This window comes from Canariomyces notabilis (genome assembly GCF_033297395.1).
Source record: "Canariomyces notabilis strain CBS 508.74 unplaced genomic scaffold N656scaffold_2, whole genome shotgun sequence".
In the NCBI taxonomy this organism is placed as follows: Eukaryota; Fungi; Ascomycota; class Sordariomycetes; order Sordariales; family Chaetomiaceae; genus Canariomyces; species Canariomyces notabilis.
The window spans coordinates 1,767,329-1,785,914 of NW_027041824.1; the positions used below are offsets into that span (position 1 = coordinate 1,767,329).

Below are 18,586 nucleotides of genomic sequence, written 5' to 3' on the forward strand. Positions count from 1 at the left end.
ATTTCGATTGGGGAAGAAGAAGTGGAAATGCTTCATGTGAAAATCTCCTGATCATGGTAACTAGAGAAGAAGCTGGTGCCCTACCCGGGGCACATCGAGAATAAGGTTGAGACGGGTGGTGATGCACTAACGTGAAATCTTTGGCTGGTCTGGGCTCTGGAGAAGGGTGTATATGATAGGAGATATGGAAGAGGAGGTGTGAAAGAGGATAGGAAGGCAGGAGAGATGAACAACAAGGAAAACTAAAGTAAGACTCACCAGGAAGGTATCGAAAGAGGCAGCGACAGCTCACAATGAAACGCTGTCGAACAGAGTCAGCGTCCGTGGTGTTGCTAATGATGATGGAGGACCAGAGGAGAGGTCAAGCATTGGAATGAGGACGCAGGGGTCTGGAATGCTGATGAGAGCACCTGGAATGTGGGGTCGGACTCGTTTGCTGATGCGGCTCAACAGAGCTTCACGCGCCAGAGCCACAAGTGGGAGGGATAGATATGAGAATCCATGTCCACAGCCGCTGCGTGGATCGACGACAGGAAGAGATTTGAAGAGGGTAATGGACGGGGTTACATACCGCAATACCCCAAGAAGCTGCGGGATAGAGAGGAAGGAGACAGGAAATAACGGCTAGAGCAGCTCCTCAACCTATGATGCAAGGACCCAGGTCAGTCATGCGATGGGAGAGTGCTAGAGCACATCTAAGAGAGAACAGGACGGTCTTGATCAAGGGAGTGTGCCGTCTGCTTGACTTGACAGTAGCCTTGTCCATGCCCAAATGAGATCCGATCAGGATATGCCATTTCACAGGTGCGGGTCGTCGGGATACTACAGAGAGAGACGCCACGGGAATATAGCAACATGCCGCGCTGTGCTCCTGCATCGCTCTTGGGTAATAGATGGTGGAAGATATCGACAGCTCCTTATCGTCTCAAGTTGGTGTCCTGATGTTGCCCAAGTAGCCTGACTTGGTGGAAGTCGTCCAGAACGCCCTCAGTCCGGTTCAAGACGGCTCACAGACCGTTGACTTGTTGCCCCGGCCGACACAAACGAAGAGCCGAAGCGCTCCGCCTTGTCGGTTCATTCACGGGAGCCGAGCGGTGCTGTCTGGCACAACACAGGGGGTCATGGAGAAATCATGCTGGCGCAAGCACGTGCTAACCGACCCCTTGAGTCTGGCAACACTGGCACTAGATTGACGGGAAAGCCCACTTGGGATCGAACAGACTGGCCTTGCAGTAGTGTCCCCATTGTGTTGAGTTGTGCTGATGGATGAGATCTTGAGCCTCTGGCCAAAGGTAATCCCTCACCAGCCCATGAGGAAGGAAATGCACAAGATCAGAACGAGTCGCCCGTCCATGAAACGGGTCAAAATGACGCTGAGGACTTACCAAGAACGACCTTTTGTGACAGACGCCTTCACGCCGCGAAACTCAAGAGACCCCCGAATAGAAGTTATCGAAGATGCCAAGAGATACTCGAGCGCCGACGAGGTTCGCAGGGCTGGAGACCAGAATAAGGCAAGGCTGAACTAATACCGAAGAACTCCAATAAATGGCAACCTATTTGAAGAAGTCAGCACTTAAGGCTCTAAGTAACAACAGCGCTCTAGCGACGTCGATAACAAGAACGTGACCGATTGTCCGACCGAGCCGGGACCATGGACGGCAGATTCAATGAGGCGACACCCAAAGCGTCGTCAGGGCAATCAGTGGGGTCCAGGAAGGCTCGCACACGGGAACCGGGCAGCAAATCTCCAGACCTCCAGCACCCGCGGCAACACTAGACGCCACCGTTGAACTGGCGTGAACTCTTTGGTGTCGCAGCAATTCCCTAGGTCTAATCCAGATCCTCCAAGTCGTTCGAATGCAACCGATCGCAATAACCAGCCCAGGCGCGGATGCAGAGCTCGGCCGTAGCTGGGGAGCGGAGAATCGATCAAGTCGGCATGACAAGGCACGTAAACAAGCCGATGGCCCGGACACATAACGCGCTGCGTTTGATAGAGCTGAGCAAATCCAGGAGGGTGCAAAACAGCACTTAGACCCGGCTTCTCGACCATACTGGTTTTCCAACAAGCCAAAAAGCGTTCAGGAAGACGGGGCGTCATTCGAATAGCCAGGAGCACCCAAGAAAGAGCAAGAGTCTCAGCAACCGTCGATTAAGCCTGGCGAGAGCGTCGAGCCAGGTCGACCCAGATTTGCAGATCCATCATCTCCGTCCAACCCGTCCAAAACAGCATTACGCGCTCGACGAATCCGAAGGAGACCTCACGGGTAGACGAAAGAGCACCGGGGTCGGTAGATGGCGAGATGGGATGTAAATTTCGGCCGGGTCATATGAACCAGTCGTGGACGGAAGACGAACACATCTCGGAGCAGACCGCAGCCGACTGGCGAATCCAAATGGCCCCTTCTTTACAGCCCACCCGAATGAAGCAAAGTCGAATCAGGCGAGTCCGGAGGAGCGCAGAAACCTGCTAGCTAGGAAAATCCGGGTCGGTTGGACTCAAGGGCTCGATCACCTGCCGTCTCTAGCGATTCCCTCTCATTAGAGGCTTGGTTGACACCCCCTGAGCCTGTCGAATATATCCCAGCCCACCACTTCACACTCTTGAAATTCCGCCGGTCTCCAACTCTAGAGTTGCCGCCCTGGTCCGAAGCATGCCGTGAGCACCCGTTACCGCAAGGCCGCTTAGCGTGGGCCGCTACAGAACTCGGAGGCGAGGTCACGGCAGTGAAGATCACGAGAATCCGAGGGGATACCAAGCATCGGACGTGAAGAGGATCCGAGAGCGTATATCGAGAATCGAACGGGTGCAGGTGGGCAACAGTGCGACACGGTGGTAATAGCGCGGTGATATCGGGGTACGGGCCGGGCACGTTCGATAACTCCTTCCCAGCACTCTTCCAACACCATCCGGACATATTCCAAAGCTCGATATCTGCGGCAGTACCAGAGATTCCATCCACATCCAATTCAAAACCACGGTCCAGGTCCAGGTCCAGGTCCAACTCGGTCGGTCGGGACAAAGCATAGGCGGATCACATAACAATTCCCTTTTGGTGAGACTTACCCCTGAAGCACACTGGGCGACAAGCGGAATCTGTTCTCAGGCGGCAATGCTCCCTTTCCACTCGCTGCAAAAAAAGCGTCAAGGACTAACTATCGGAAGGGCCGGCGAAAGTCTCGTCGGTTCGCTGGACGCTGGACGCCGGACACTAGGACACAGCGGATTGTCGGGAGGGAATCAGATGTGACGTGAGGTCTCGGACTAGGACTAGGTCGTGTTTTGGGAGAACTAAGGAGACAACCGCAACTCCTAAGCGCGATACAACAAACGGCAAAAGACACGCGAAGGATGCTGTGTGAAAACCGTATGCAGAGAAAAAACAGAGGTGCACACGGTGTGCGCAGTTGGAGGGGGAGGTGAGGTAATAAAAAAGGGAAGGAAAAGAGCGAGACAAAAATGTGTCTGTCTGTGTGTGGAGTGTCTTGGGAGGTGGAAGGGAAGCGAAAACTGGGAAGGTGCCGACGGTCTAGAGAGAATTTGCCCGGCGTGTGGATTGGCAAGGTGGGGAAGCACAGCCCAAAGCGTCGGCCGACCCAGCACAGACGGGCCCAGGGCAGCAAAGGACCGTGAAGCACAAAAAAATGATTCGCGTCAGCTGTAACCAAGGGCACTGGTATGTAAGGTACTTACCGTGCGGTATTGTACCGTGCATTACTGTAAAAACCTACCGGTACCTATGTAGCATGGTTTGGACAATACAAACACAACAGCGTAACGACGGGAGCGACACAGCAGAGCAACTTTTGAACCCGGTGCTGGGTTCGTTTGTCTGATTGTTGAGCTACGGGCATCCCATGTGCATTACGCGCCAGCGTCCAATTCCTGCCGGCGGATGATCCGGGGATGGGCACGGGAGGGGTGTTGTACTGTACTTATGTATTTAACCATCTTACATACAGTAAGCTCTGTACTACCTTACACGAGCAGCGACAGCTTCATGATCGAGCTCCGCACACCTTACCTTACTGTATAGCATATGATCGCTCAGAATGCAATTGCAGGAGACTGTATGATTGCGTTGATGCCTTGGAGGTTCAGGGGCATATCCGGTGTTGTACTGAACTGTATGTACTGTAGTTTCAATACACCACTACCATAAGGTCCTGTACAAGCTCCCTGCCTGCAATTTAATTGGCACTGCTAAACCGCTTTAAGCTAGGAAAGCATCAACAACACTCTCAAGATCGCTGCGAATTGAACACCAAAATCTTCTCTGAACAGCGATTCAATTGCTAGTTATCCCTCTATCTAGTTCTAGGATTTTATTAAGCATATAGGACATTAATTACAACTTTTTATGGATGCTTTCCTGGCTTGTGAAGGCGAGGACGTTTCTTTGCAGTGCCAATTAAATTGCGGGCAGGGAGACAAGTACCTACAAATACCGTACTTCGCTGCCGGCAGCAGCAATGCACTTGGCGCCGCTCGATTGTCCCACACCCGATTTCAGCGAATACATTACTGTCAGTGGCTGAAAAGAGAAGGAAGCTCTCACAGAGCTTGCAGCGTTGCCAACCAGACCCGTCATGACCTCGTGTCACAACGTCCATACAGGTGGGGTATGACCAGGATTCATGGGTGAAGGCAGGTCGAGGATTGCGCCAGACAAAGAGCAAAAATTCGAACAGAGCGAACCGAGAGCGGACAAAGCCGGGCGACGAAGAGGACAGTGAGGTCAGCGTTTGCTCATAAAGTCAGCAGGGCGTGTGAATAACAAGACCCTCCGAAGACGCTAATTGAATTACGATTGCTTGCATAACTGCCCTGCAAATCAAAACCGCCGCGCGCACTCGGCCTCCAGCCGGACAGGCATCTAGCGTTTGTCCAAGCTACGCCGGAATCCATGCTGAATGCTGATGAAGTCGTTCTCAATAGCGACTCCCTAGTGTAGCCCGCGCATTTAAGTTCTGCTGTATCTGGCATCTTTAGGAGCTCGCTGCTTCATATGCGGGTCCCAGGCAGACATCCATCGTCGCCGACCGCGGAGGTCTTTGCCTTCTTTTTTAGCAGTGTCTGCGCGCCTAGCCTCGGTTGCCGCAACGTGCGCGAGTCAGTTGAAGGAACGCGGCTCCGTGAGGCCGCTCTGCATCCTCCCTGGTGTGTATTTATAAATGTTTCCTGCAGCGGTCCCGTTTGCCTACAGCCTAATGCTGCCCATCGATTCGCCGATCGACCGAGTAGGATGCTGCGCGGTGCAGCTGTACCAAGCTGCAGTCTGCGCCATGCATCTCCGCAACAGGAGGCCCTCGTTACATTGTTGCATATTGGGCTCTGGCTATATCCTGGGGTCATCTTACTGATGCGGTTCATAAGCTGCCTGGCCTCCAAAGTCTAAACTCAGCGATCCGGTCTCCCTGGACATTCAGGTTTGTTGCCAAGTGAGGCGAAACATGTGACTCCGACATACCGGTACTTGAAGCCGTGTAGCTCCGGGCAGGGCGGATATACCATTCGGAGGCAGCCGGCCGGATACATCGGAGAGCCGCCCCTGCTTCCGGGTCGATGGTCCGCCCGCAGCTAGGCTCAACTATGGCATCTGCAAGACGGTATTTACCAGCATAAGCCAAGCATCCCTATCTTCCTCACACCAGTACGGGATCACTTCGGGCGGGATGTTTGACGGCCTTGGCAGCCCCTATGCATTTTGACTGTTAAAGCTCTGCTGGACAAGCGGGCAGCCGTCTCGTAACCTATAGCGTGTTCTTCGTGAAGCTGCCGCCCGATGTCCGAAGCAGGGCCGGGCCTCACCTCGAGGTTACCCACCCTGCGTATCATATCGGCAGGTTGTAAAGGATCGTCGATACCCCTGACCAGTTGCATCCTTGGAGGATAACCGGTTGCTCCTCGCCATGGCTTAAAAGATGATGAGTACGGTGGCAAAAGACATTGAGATAGGCATGTTTACAAGTTGTCCACAGGTGCCAAACTCACCGAGCACTAGGGGCCACGGCTGCCTCTCAATCATTTGGCTGTATCGTCGCAGCTGTGTTCAGGCTCATGTCTTCCTTGGCAGGGGACCTTGTAGCCGTGCCACTTCGTCGACGTTTCTCCATGCCGCACCGCAATTCTGAAATTCTCCTCCACCGCCAGCGATCCCGTCCTCTAACACAACCAGAACGGTATGTTGTCACCATAGTGAGGAAGGAGCCTAACCAAGGCCGAGCTCGTGCTGTTGTCAGCGACAGCCAATGGAGGTGCGTTGCAGCTCATCCGATATCTGCGGTACATGCCGCCTGGATACGTAATCTTTGCGAAGACTAACACGAACACGGGATCATGGGCCGGGTGGCGGGAAGCTTCTGGCGATCGGAACTTTCTCCGGGCGTCTCGATGATTGACTGGGGGTTGAAATACGTTACTTCCTCCTAGGAACGGGAGTTGAGCGGGACAAGTAGCCGCCACTTCCATTTCCACTTCCCCTTCCTCGCTGGGAACAGGGGCGGTCAAGTCCGAACCGACAGCTTGCGGCTAAGCTCCGGAAGGGGCGGCGCAACGGAAGCAAATGAATGAGCTCGTATGCGCCGACTTTGCATATATCGGCGCGCCAACGATCTGTCCTCGTATAGTGAACTTGTATATAGGAGGAGCCTAAGTTGGAACGAACTCCAAAGGCATCGCGGAATATACCAGCGGGAGCTCTGTCTGCAATTAGCCACTGTTTCGAAACGTGGGAGCTAAGGGTTGTAGGCTGATATTTCTAGAAGATCCAACGCCCTAACCGGCTTCCGCTGGTCTCGATAACCCGGTTGAGGCAAACTATCCGTGTTAATCGTTCACACCATTCACACACTTGAGACACAATATTTCCAGACATTCGAATAAACAGCTTCGGCGCGTTTCGTGCTGTATGTACCTACTAGTAGCGCCAATCAGCTAAAGGAAAGGAATGCCATAAAGCACATTGCGCTGGGGTGTGGTGACACCGTGACAGTCGAAGCAGCTACACCATACATGATACAAACATGACACCTGGGAAGCAAGTGAAATCACCAGCCTCTGAAATCCAGGTCCTGGAAACGTGTCAAAGGAAATCGTCTCCAGGACCCGGGCACCTGCTGAAAACCTGCAGCTGTGCGAGCTCTCGCATATGTGGTGCGACGGCACCTGATATATGAACGCGGCCCGATCTCAGCCAGGCACATAGCCTGTCAAGGTGATGTTTGGACTTTGGAGTCACCAGCCGCCCGGATTATGGCCTCGTCCTTTGTACACTGGGATTTGAGGAACAACCACAAATCCAGCTTGCCATATCCAAGGCGGACTTGATCGCAGATGATTGTCGAGAACAAAGCGTAAATTTGCCGTGAGCGCCCAGCATTCTCTCGGCGTACTTACCTAAGGTGTCACGGTTGAAAGAGGTGGGATTTGACCAGAACTTCACTCTCGATGGTCAGGTCAAGGTCGATCAAGGTTCGCGTTAGTTGGGTACAATGAAGCGCAGGTAAATGTACCTTATTCGTGCCTCAGCAATACGACGGGATGTCCACAAACTATCCTCAAGTTCTCTGGCTGCGTTCTCCTCACTAATCACTAATGACCGACCGGGAAAAATCGAGACTCATGCTTCTATTCCAATCTAGTGATGTTGAAGAAGGTTACAAGGTAGGTACGGAGTGCGGATAAGGTAGGCAAGTACGAAGTACGAAGTACCTTGGTCACATCCCGAAGGAGTAAGGACCCTTGGATGGTCTTGGCTTTGCTTAGTAATAAGATGTTAACCTCGACACTCTTTGGCATTTGCGTGTGCCGTGGCCGCCTGCCACATCCACCAACGAGCACTGAGCTGATCACGCAGTGGAAGCGAAGCTCATCAACCCGACCCAGGCATCTGCGATGCGTACTCCTGGTCGAAGCTGCCATCGCCACCTTGATTCTGCATTTGATACTAAATCCTAGCACGGATATCGGTATCTTAGCAAATCAATGCCTTTTATTCTTGATCTATCTCCCATCTTTGCTCTCCACCAGGCTGCGCATCCCATGTCACCTGTGGCTCCCTGCACTTGAACCATAGATCAAAGCATGCGCCGAAACTCATGTGTCTCCTCTGTTGACCATGGCAGTGTCCCCTGAGGTGAAGAAAGAGCTTGAGCTCATCGAGAACGCTGAGTGGCGTATTCTCTCAGCATCCTCCGATGAAGAAAAACTGCAGCGGCTGTTGAACGTTTATCTTGCCCCTATCCTTGTCAAAGCCGCGAGCGAACATGTCTCGGTGCGGAACAAGGTATGATGCGCTTTGCAACCTCGACCGAGTCAGGCGGGCATGAGATCGGATAGGTGCTTACCTTCCTCGCAGGTTATATCAACATGCCAGACCATAAGCAAGCTCATCAAGTCCCCGGGGTGTGTTGCCCCTGCGTTGAGGTTGTGTGTGAAATGGCGTTGCTGACCTTGAGCGAAGCATCGTTCTTCCCGTTGCCGCTCTCCTTGACCAGTTCAAAACCACTCAGTCTCCACTCGTCAGGCATTTCGACATTCTCTACATGCAGCATAGCGTCGGCAAGCTAGATGCAGCCGAGCAGCGTAGCCTTGTACCGAAAGCCCTGTGCGCTATCAGCAATACGCCGGCCGTCTCCGCCAGCCAGTTCTTCAACATCGTCTTGCGCATGCTCCCTGCCCTCAGGATCCCTCAGCGTGGAAGCAAAGAAGATGCTTCGTTTCGAGAAGAACTCGGACTGGCAGACCCAGAGGACGCAAGATTTGTCGCCGAGTGGCTTGGCAAATTGCTGCTTCTACGGACAAACTCGGCCGGCTTCGCTCAGTCTCCAGGTCTGACAGATGCTGATATCACCTTTCTCACACTTGGCAAGCCGGAGACCTGGGATCCATCTGCTGGGGGGCTTATCCTTCCGGAAACACGGATACAGATAGCCAACCTCTTGGCTAGTGGAGCTTTTACCGACGAAGAGAGGTTCATTCCCGCCATTTATGCCGCGTCCAGCCCTGACTACCGGATCTCAGGTGTTGGGGACGACCTACTAAAAAGGAGTTCGGTATCACTTGAGGACGCGAGACTGGTTCAGACGCTGTTTGAAGCGCACTCGAAGCTGCCTGCGCCCTATCGGATTCGCATTTTGGGAATTCTGAGCAAGTCCGAGATAGCGACGACGTTCACCGACGCCGTCCTCGACGCATTTCGACTGAACGTCGTCAGCCAAGCTGACGCAACTGATGCAATGCAGATTGATGGCCAGCCTGCGGCCCCCAAGTCGTCTGGTCTTGAGCTCAACAAGCTACACCGGGCGTTGTTTGAGTTCGTTAACTGGGTCGCCCGGATTGGGCCCAGCAAGACCGACTACAACAAGATAGGGACGCCCTTGGTCGAGTTGCTCAAGGATTTCGTCCAGGGTCAGGGCTGGCCAAAGCCTCGGCGCCAGTCTCTTGACGATAGCACACTCCGGTCAAAGGCCTACGAGACAATCGGTATTCTGGCCAAGGGGACATCCATGACATATAACGACAGACTCTCCTTAGCGGGATGGCTCTTTCGATCTCTCTCAGAAGACCCTACCCCTGACGTTGTTGTCAACATTGACGGGGCACTGTCCAGTCTGACCAGCCTGTTCAAGCCTCCCCATCGTTTCGAGATTAGCACTCAGCTGCAATCGATTCTCCTGACGTACATGACACTAAGCGAGCACGATGGAGAGGCGGTGAGAAGCACCCGGCACGCTGTCGCCAAGTGGGCGAATCAATGTCTCCCGTTTTCCGATGTCCACGCCCGCTGGATTGATATTCTAGCGATTGCAGGCCGCCCAGGCGAGCGCAACGACGTTGTCGAGGAGGGCCAGAAGGGTCTGGACCCGTGGACATATTATGCCAACGATACCGATACCGACACGCGAACCCTCCCAGACTGGCAGGAGATGGTCCATGTCTTCTTCAGGGAGCCCATCATACCACTCAATGCTTCTCGGGATTCGAAGATGGAGATTGACGATCGAGGCATCTTTGCCAACTTTCCGGCCGAGTCGCTCCAAGCCTTACCAGTTGCCATTGACTATTGCAGGCGCATTCTCTTCCTCACCGCCATCCCAGACTTCAAGATCAAGCCAGGTTGGGAACAGCAGTTGACCTCACTAGTGCAATCTGACGTTCAGAGCCGGCAGACTATCCGAGGCTACCTGTCTTCCTTCACCCATAGAGAACAAGCCCTGTCTCACTTGCTTCTTGCCGCTTTCGAGGGAATGACTCGGGCTGATCCCGCCATTGCAGAGCCATGTGCTCAGTCCTTTGTGGATATTGCATCACTAGCGCCAAAAGTGGTACTGGAGCAGCTTGCGAGTCGCCACGGGGAACTGCTGTCCCTGGTCATGTCGAATAAAAAGGAACTCAGAGCTCTGGGATCCAAGGCATTCGGGATCCTCGCAGCTCACCCTTGCAATTCTGCAATGGCAGTCACCGCCGCCAAGGAAAAGTTGGTAGGAGCTACGAAGAACTTTGCAAAGGCAGTGGGGTCCGAACTCAATGCAGCCGAAGGCGCGTTCGTTGCTCTCGCTCACCTTGCCTCCCGGTGCATATACTATTCTTCACCGTCAAGCTCGGACGTCATTGCCGATGCAAGTCAGATCTTCCCGACTCTGGATTCTGCCTCACAAGGCACGATTTCGATTCAGGAGGCACTCTTTGGAGCATATTCTCAACTGTGGACAGCGGCCATTCGGACGATTCCGGAAACCGAAGTCAATGGAAACATCACTGCCTTCCTTTCACGAGCATTTATAGAGCCCTTGGCTGTTCATGTCAAGAAGGGTAACGAGAGAGCGATCACGGCACTTGGAAGACTGGCCATATCACTTCAGGCAACGGATACAGGGGATACCGCCGCCGCAGATGATGCCTTAGACCTGATCTTGGACAAGCTATACTCTCTATACGAGATCAAGCAGCCAGAGGTTCACTTTTCTGTCGGGGAAGCTATCACAGCATCAGTTGCCTGCTGGGAGGCCGAGGTTGTCCAGCTTACCATTGATGTACAGACGGAGATGGGTCCTTGCCGCGTGCCAAGGCGGTCAGCACGCGTCACTGCGGTCTTGGACAAATTGCTGCTTGACTGCAAGACCACTAAGCCGTCGTTGCTCAAAGCGTCCGGAATCTGGCTATTTTGCCTCATCCAGCACTGTTCCCACTTGCAAGAAGTCCAGTCGAGACTGAGGGAATGCCAAGTTGCTTTTATGCGCCTCCTCAGCGCAAGAGACGAGCTTGTCCAGGAGACTGCTTCCCGTGGTCTTGCACTGGTGTACGAAAAGGGTGATTCGGAGCTAAAGAGCGAGCTCGTCCGCGATCTTGTGGCAGCTTTCACAGGTTCTGGGCCACAACTGAAGGTCGATCAAGAGACCGAACTCTTCGATGCCGGTGCTTTACCCACCGGCGAGGGCAAGTCCATCACGTCTTACAAAGATATTGTAAACTTGGCAAACGAAGTTGGCGACCCAAGCCTGGTTTACAAGTTTATGTCGCTTGCTACCAACGCCGTAACATGGTCTACTCGGTCTGCGTTCGGGAGGTTTGGGCTCAGCAATATTCTGTCAGAGTCCGAGGTCGACCCTAAACTGTATCCCAAGCTGTATCGTTACCGGTTCGACCCGAATACGAATGTCCAACGTTCCATGAACGACATCTGGAAGGCGCTGGTAAAGGACTCTAACAAAGTTCTCGAAACGCATTTCGATGCCATCATGAACGACCTGCTGAAGAGTATCCTCGGGAAAGAGTGGCGTGTTCGCGAGGCAAGCTGTGCTGCCATATCCGACCTGATTTCGGGTCGACCGTTCCCTACCTATGAGCGTTACTACAAGGATATCTGGGCTGCCGCCCTGAAAGTGCTTGACGATGTCAAAGCGACAGTTCGAAACGCGGCACTCCACCTTTGTATCTCACTTTCAACGACACTCGTCCGCCAGCTGGAGGAATCCGGCTCTACCACTACAGCCAAAGCCATGATGAACGAAGCACTACCCTTTTTACTCTCGGACAAGGGCATAGAGAGCGGTGTCCAAGACGTCAAGGTATTTGCAACCATTACAGTGATGAAGATCGCCAAAAGCGGCGGCGAATCCCTCAAACCTTACATCCCTAGCCTGATTCCCCATCTTCTCGGCCTCCTGAGCACCATCGAGCCCGAAGCCATCAACTACCACTACCAGCGGGCCGGCGAAGACAACCGCGAGAAGATTGACAAGCTCCGCAGCGCAATGGTCTCTCAAAGCCCCATCGCCGAAGCAATCGAAGACTGCCTTCGCAACGTTGACCAGGCCGTCATGAAAGAGCTCGCCCCCAGACTCCAGGACTCGATCAAGTCCGCCCTGGGGATGCCCACCAAAATTGGATGCGCTCGCGTCCTGTCAACTCTCGCGATCCGTCACGCGCCTGATGTGACGCCTTACTCAACCAGCTTCCTCACCCTCCTCGAGAAACACGCCCTGGACCGCAACAACGAAGCCAGCCTCGCCTACGCGCGCGCAGCCGCCTATCTCATCCGGACCGCCCCGAACGAGGACGCAAAGTTACAATTTGCCAACCGCTTTGTGACCTTGTATCTCACAGCCGAGGACGAAGTCCGCCGGCAAAAGGTTGCCGATGCCGTCCTCGCCCTGTCCAAGCTCTCGCCCGATCACTTCGCCGCGCTCGAGACCCAGCTACTGCCCTTCGCCTTCCTCGCGCTCCAGGACGAAGATGACTACGTGCGCACCGCGCTCTCCGAGGTGTGGGACAAGCACGCCGGCAGCACGGCTCTCACTGTGCTCCGGTACCTGCCCGAAATCATCCATCTCGCCGACCGCTGCCTGAACACGCCGCAGTGGGCCCTCAAGCACGCCGGCGCGCTGGCTGCTGGTGCTGCCGTTGCTGCCGTCGCGGGCGCCGCGGACCTGTCGGGAAATGTAAGCGGGGAGAACCTGCGGGTTGTCTGGCCCGTCTACGACAGGGCGCTGGCGCTCAAGACGTTTGAGGGCAAAGAGCAGCTGCTGGAGCCGCTGCCCGCGTTCGTCAAGGCCACCAGGGCGCTGTGGCAGGCGGACGCCGGGCTCGCCGAGCAACTGCGCAAGGTGGCCCTGCGCGAGGCGAGGCGGAACAATGACGCGTACCGACCGCACGCGTTCCGGTGTCTCTGGCGGGTTGCGAAAGAGAGGGATGACCTGGACCTGCTGGGGGATATTGCGGAGATTGTAACTCCCTTTTTGGCTGTCGAGGGAGACGGTGATGACAAAATGGACGTTGATCGCCCTGCGGGGGGTAAGGGCCGTAGTGCAGGGCTAGATCTCGAGACCAGGACCAGATGGGCTGCCACGGAGGCTTTGACCAAGGGGTACAACCGGGTTCAGATGGCGAAGACTCCGGTGGACGTCTTGAGGCGGGTTGCGCTGGCCCTGGAATCGCCTGCTGATGGTGGTGGTGCGGACAAAGCGCTGGGTGTCCGGTTACCATACATCATGCGGGCTGAGTTTGCGATCATCAGGCGGGCGTACTGGTACGATTGCGTGCGGGAGGTTCTGAGTGACGCGGTTCGAGAGACAGACGCCACCGACGATGAGGAGCGTGCTCCTGATAATGCCCGGGAGGTCGTCGGGTGGTTCCTGTCTACCCTGGACCTGGGCGCGGAAGAAGCTGGAACGGAGGACCAACGTCTTGCCAGAGCAAAGGCAGTCAAAGCTGCCATACTGCTCGGGAAAATGCGGGCTTCTCTTGAGGATAACAGTGAGTGGAGGCAGGATATCAAGAGCGCCGTGGAGAAGGCGTTGGGTAAGGAGAGATCTCTGGATGTGCAGAAGGCTTGGCGGGAGTGTCTGGGTCTTCTGTAGTTGGCAGTAGTTACAATCCCTTGAAGGCTTAGACGGTTTTAAGGGCAGAGGGGGAGAGTGCTCGCATTTTGTTTGAATTATGAGTTGACTCTAGATATATAGAAAGCATGTTACCGCTCATTCAGGACACGCAGGTATTCTATGGTACTGGGCCTTCTATTTCCATCTTTTCAGGGGGCAAGGCCTTGTGTATCAATGTAATTGCTTGAATACTAAGTAATGATCCAGAATTCTGTCAAACAAACGCGGTACATGCACAACAAGTATTCCACATGATATTGCCCTCGACCGTATTGACGGTACTCCGCACCTACCTTAGTTTTTCTGCCAGCTTGATTTTACATTTCCATCTTCTCTCCAGTTTACCTGGCGGTGCTTCGGACGCCACTTACACGACGGGTCAAGTATAACCCCAACCCTAGCGAATTCCACTGGGACACGCTATCGATAACGGTGGGCCGGTGGATGATCCGACGTCTGGCTGAAGTTGCGTCACACTGGCCGCCTGGGGCTTTGATCGCTCTTTTTTGGAACCAGCGATTGTCTCAGCACCTGGTTCACATTCAACCTTTGATTTCTCCAGACCCCGATTTCTGTTCACCTCGCTCTATAATAATCTCAGCATACCAGAGCAAGACGCTCGACACCGTTCCCCCTGTTCATCACACTTGGTCGGTGTCATCCAACGCTTACCATTCTGCGGGGTTTCATGCTCTGAGCCTTATCGCCCTCCCGTCCTTCGCCCAACCCATAAAACCGTGGGCTACTTAGTCGACCTAAGTCCCTCTACGTGGCGGCCCGGGTTCGGTAGCCCAACTTTGCGAAGCAATTGTTCATATACATCGCGCAGGGCCCTTGCCCTCGGGCTCCAAACAGAACACTCTTCTCCGCTTCCTACCGCAGTCGTCGACTTCGCATCTCGCTACAAAAAATGGCCGACGCCGAAGATGTCGAGTCCTTCATGGGGATAACGGGGGCGAGCCAAACGGCTGCCCAACACATGCTGGAGTTGTGTGGTTCGAGTCTTGAGCAAGCAATCCAACTGTGGTACACCGACGAAGATCTCCAGCGCACATTGATGAATGCCACCTCGTCGACAGCCAACCCTGCTGTTCGAGCCGCCAATTCTGCGAGCCGGTCGAGTCGACCCAGCCGCCCCACAACCGGTCGGGAGGACGCACAAGGCGTTATTCACTTAGATTCGGATGATGACATGCCGATGACCGAGGACGAGTACGATGTGGATGATGCTTCGGAGGCTGCCAATATCGCTCGGGCTGCTCAGGAGGAGGAAGATGCCGCGATGGCCAAGCGGCTGCAGGAGGAGCTGTACTCGGGCCAGCCCACCGACGCCGAGGGCGTACGTGCCCCCATGGCCCGCACTACCGAAACTTTGGTTGAACCGGTCTACGGCGCTGCGGATGACGGTGAACACGCTGCCATGCTGGAGTACATGCGTAGGCAACGGCAGCCTCGAGGTGAGTTGGCGATCCACAACCCATACAGGTTTCTCCATGCGTAATTCTGAGCTAACTCGCCCCAAGCAGGCCTTAGCTCCAACCCCTTCGCTCAATCTGTGTGGGACGATGCCAGCGGTCCAGCACGCCGTGCACCACGAGCGGGCTCCCAAACCAGCAGCCGTGCGTCGCGCCTCGCAGAGCTGTTCCGCCCGCCTTACGATCTCATGACCCATCTAACTTGGGACGAGGCTCGCGAAGAGGGCAAGGAGGAGAAAAAGTGGCTTCTCGTGAATGTGCAGGACATGTCCGACTTCAACTGCCAAGCGCTCAACCGTGATATCTGGAAGGACGAAGCAGTGAAGGCGTTGGTCCAAGAGAACTTCATCTTCCTCCAGTACGAAAAGAACGACGCGGCGGCGGAGCAGTACATCACATTTTACTTCCCTAACGAGGCTCACCAGAACCCGAACAACTACCCCCATGTCTCCATTATCGATCCCCGTACTGGCGAGCAGGTCAAGGTATGGAGCGGGATTCCTTTCCCGACCGCCCCGGACTTCCACGCACAGCTCGTCGAATTCCTTGACCGGTACAGCCTAGCAGCACACAGCAAAAACCCCGTCCCAAAGACGAAGCGGCCCGAGCGCACGGTGGATGTGGAGCGCATGACGGAAGAGGAGATGCTCGAGATGGCGCTGCAAAACAGCCTGGAATCGAATGGCGGCCCGAGTCGGTCGAATGTCATCGACCCCGACGAGCTGACCAAGTCGATAGGCGATTTGGCGGCGGCGGCGGACAAGGGCAAGCAGAAGGCGGATGTGCAGCAGGCAGCCCCTGCGACGACGGCCCCTGCGGAAGCGTCTGCATTTGCCAGGATACCCTCGGACAAGCCGCATGTCGAACCCCCAGCCGACCCAAAAACCACGACCAGGCTGCAAGTCAGAAACCCATCTGGGCGGATTATTCGTCGTTTCCGCCTCGACGACCCCGTCTCTCGCATCTACGAATGGCTCAAGGCTGAGCCGCTGCCGGGCAAGGAGGGGGTCGAGTTTGAGCTCAAGGCTATACCCCAGGGAACTGATCTGATTCAGCATCTGCACGAGACAATTCAGGAGGCTGGATTGGCTAACGGGACTGTCATGCTTGAGTTCGTCGAGGACGAGGGCGGCGCGTCTCAATAGGCGTGGAGCTACTGCGGAGTACTTGGGGCTGCCTTTCTCCTGATATTACAATGAGGACCATGAATACATCTGGACAGGGCAGATAATATCGGTGGCTCGGTTTAGCATCTGGTCTGGGTCGAGGGTCGATCAGAAGGGAATGATACGGGGCGTTGGCTGGCTTCTACACATGATGTGGTGGCGCATTTTATTGTCGGTTTATCTTTTCGTCGTTTCTTCCGCCGGATAGATGGCATCATCTAGGAGGAAACTGTGCTTGATGCTCAGGCGGATTTGGGCGACGACCTTGAGCGCTGCAGAGTAGATGGGACGTGCAAGGATGGACTTGGTGCATTCCGCATCTACAGCATACCAACTGGAAGCAAGGGTCTAAGGTCTGGTACTTCAGCTAGCCGGTAAAAGAAAGATAGACTTCCAGAACAGCACTCTTGTTCTTTGCTACAAGGATTCCCATGGCATTAGACGTGATAGTACTGCATCACGGCAAAAATCGCGGCCTAAGAGAGATGGTATTGTACGCTCTGTCATCGATGCCATCGCGGAGCGGGAAGTTCATGGCATAGTAGGCCAGGTAGTACTTGCTGGGTCCTTCCCAACCAAGCTCGCTAGTGCCCGGGAAATACCCACCATACATTGTGGAAGAGAGGTAGGTCCTGGAAGTGAGGAGTAGCAGTCCGCTGATCGAAAGCAACCTGCTGAGATTGGCCAGCTGTTTCAGGAGTGCGTACCTGTGGTTTGCGCGCCCAGGCTATCAAAAGGAAGACCGACGCGTCGGATGCTGAGATGCTGAGATGGTGCTTGAACGGGCGACAGAGCAGGGGACTCTGAGCCTCACCAACCAGCAGAAGGAGATTGTCGAGCCCCTCATTGCCGATGTAGTTGCAAAAGGCGGACGGTGTGAGATATGGTGGACGATATTATCAGCGGCTTCTGCCGCGCTTCCTCCAGTCTGCCGCGGTGGCGGCGTCGTCGGGGTTTTCGAGGTGCCATGGATACTACTAGTATTTGGCGGTAGCGTGAGAGGTTGTACTAGTAGGAGGCGAATGTCGTTCAAGACAACGTCTCTGAACCGCCTGCACACCAGGGCTAAGGTCAAGTGCATGTTGAGACAGACTGTCTTGCCTTCGAGGTCCCAACCGTTTGCTTCTCTCCATCGTGCTCTTGGCTGCTTTGAAGATGCGCAGCAGGATCTTACCATCATCGTCATCACACGATCGGTCGTGTAGAAAGCCTCCTCGACCCCGTTACCGTGGTACCCTTCCTGTTAACAGAGAAGAGATCTGGCATTAAAACTCATCGCTCTATATCCTTCGCTAAGCCAAGTAGCTCATAGTTGATTAAGCTCGTTCTACCGTATCTCGGTAGCGGTGCCAGCTTACCGGCGCTGGTTTTTTGCCCACAACGACGGCGGCGAACACGACTACCTGAGATAAAGCAACCAGATCCCTTTCTTCTCGGAATTGTATAGTATCCAGCACCTCAAGGTCTTGCAGCACGCAACAACTGAAAGATAGGTTCGCTTCAACCTGGATCAACCGCTTTAGTTGTCACCAGCTAACGGGGCCACAGATCGCAAATCGAGGGACTGGCGGCCAACTTGATCGAAGCCCAGAACAGGCAACATATGGATCAGGGCAAACGTACCAAGGTTCCCGACTACTCGGACCGTCGTAAAAGACGGGGCCACTGCAGCGGACCTGCGGGCTGCGAACAGTCCCAGGAGCATGGGGGAAAGCCCAGGTGTGGACAACATTGGTTGGCGGCAGGATTGGCCGTCTTGAACATCAAGCCGGCTTCAACAGGCCTGGTATCCCAAGCCCAATGCCCATCGCTGAAGGATAATCACCGTACCCTTCACTATAGTAGACACACTGAAGCACGGTGTTCGTCAACTACCTGTTAGGGTTGTTGAGTTTGGCATGGCCTGGCTTGAGGTGACGGCGGGCTGCCTCCGGGCAATAGGAAAGGAATAGCAAGCACTATCCGAAGAAAAATGACCTTCAAGCTTCGTTTGCTGACGTCCTGTCGAGTAGATTCTCTTTTATCGACTGGGCAACGATCTATGTAGAGGGCTTCGAG

At 54.6% G+C, this 18,586-nt stretch overlaps 2 protein-coding genes across 2 annotated transcripts; both read left to right on the forward strand.

The window, feature by feature from the left end:
- The first annotated feature begins 7,839 nt into the window (after positions 1-7,839).
- N656DRAFT_842042 (ARM repeat-containing protein) lies at positions 7,840-13,983 on the forward strand. Its single transcript, XM_064819018.1, has 3 exons — positions 7,840-8,291; positions 8,364-8,410; positions 8,469-13,983. The coding sequence occupies exons 1-3, from the start codon at positions 8,124-8,126 to the stop codon at positions 13,864-13,866; spliced, it is 5,613 nt and encodes a 1,870-aa protein (XP_064674176.1). The 5' UTR covers positions 7,840-8,123; the 3' UTR covers positions 13,867-13,983.
- Positions 13,984-14,386: 403 nt separating this feature from the next.
- N656DRAFT_724127 (uncharacterized protein) lies at positions 14,387-16,945 on the forward strand. The gene is made up of 2 exons (XM_064812529.1): positions 14,387-15,344; positions 15,411-16,945. Exons 1-2 carry the CDS (start codon positions 14,798-14,800, stop codon positions 16,505-16,507), a joined length of 1,644 nt encoding a protein of 547 aa, XP_064674177.1. The 5' UTR covers positions 14,387-14,797; the 3' UTR covers positions 16,508-16,945.
- Positions 16,946-18,586: the final 1,641 nt, after the last annotated feature.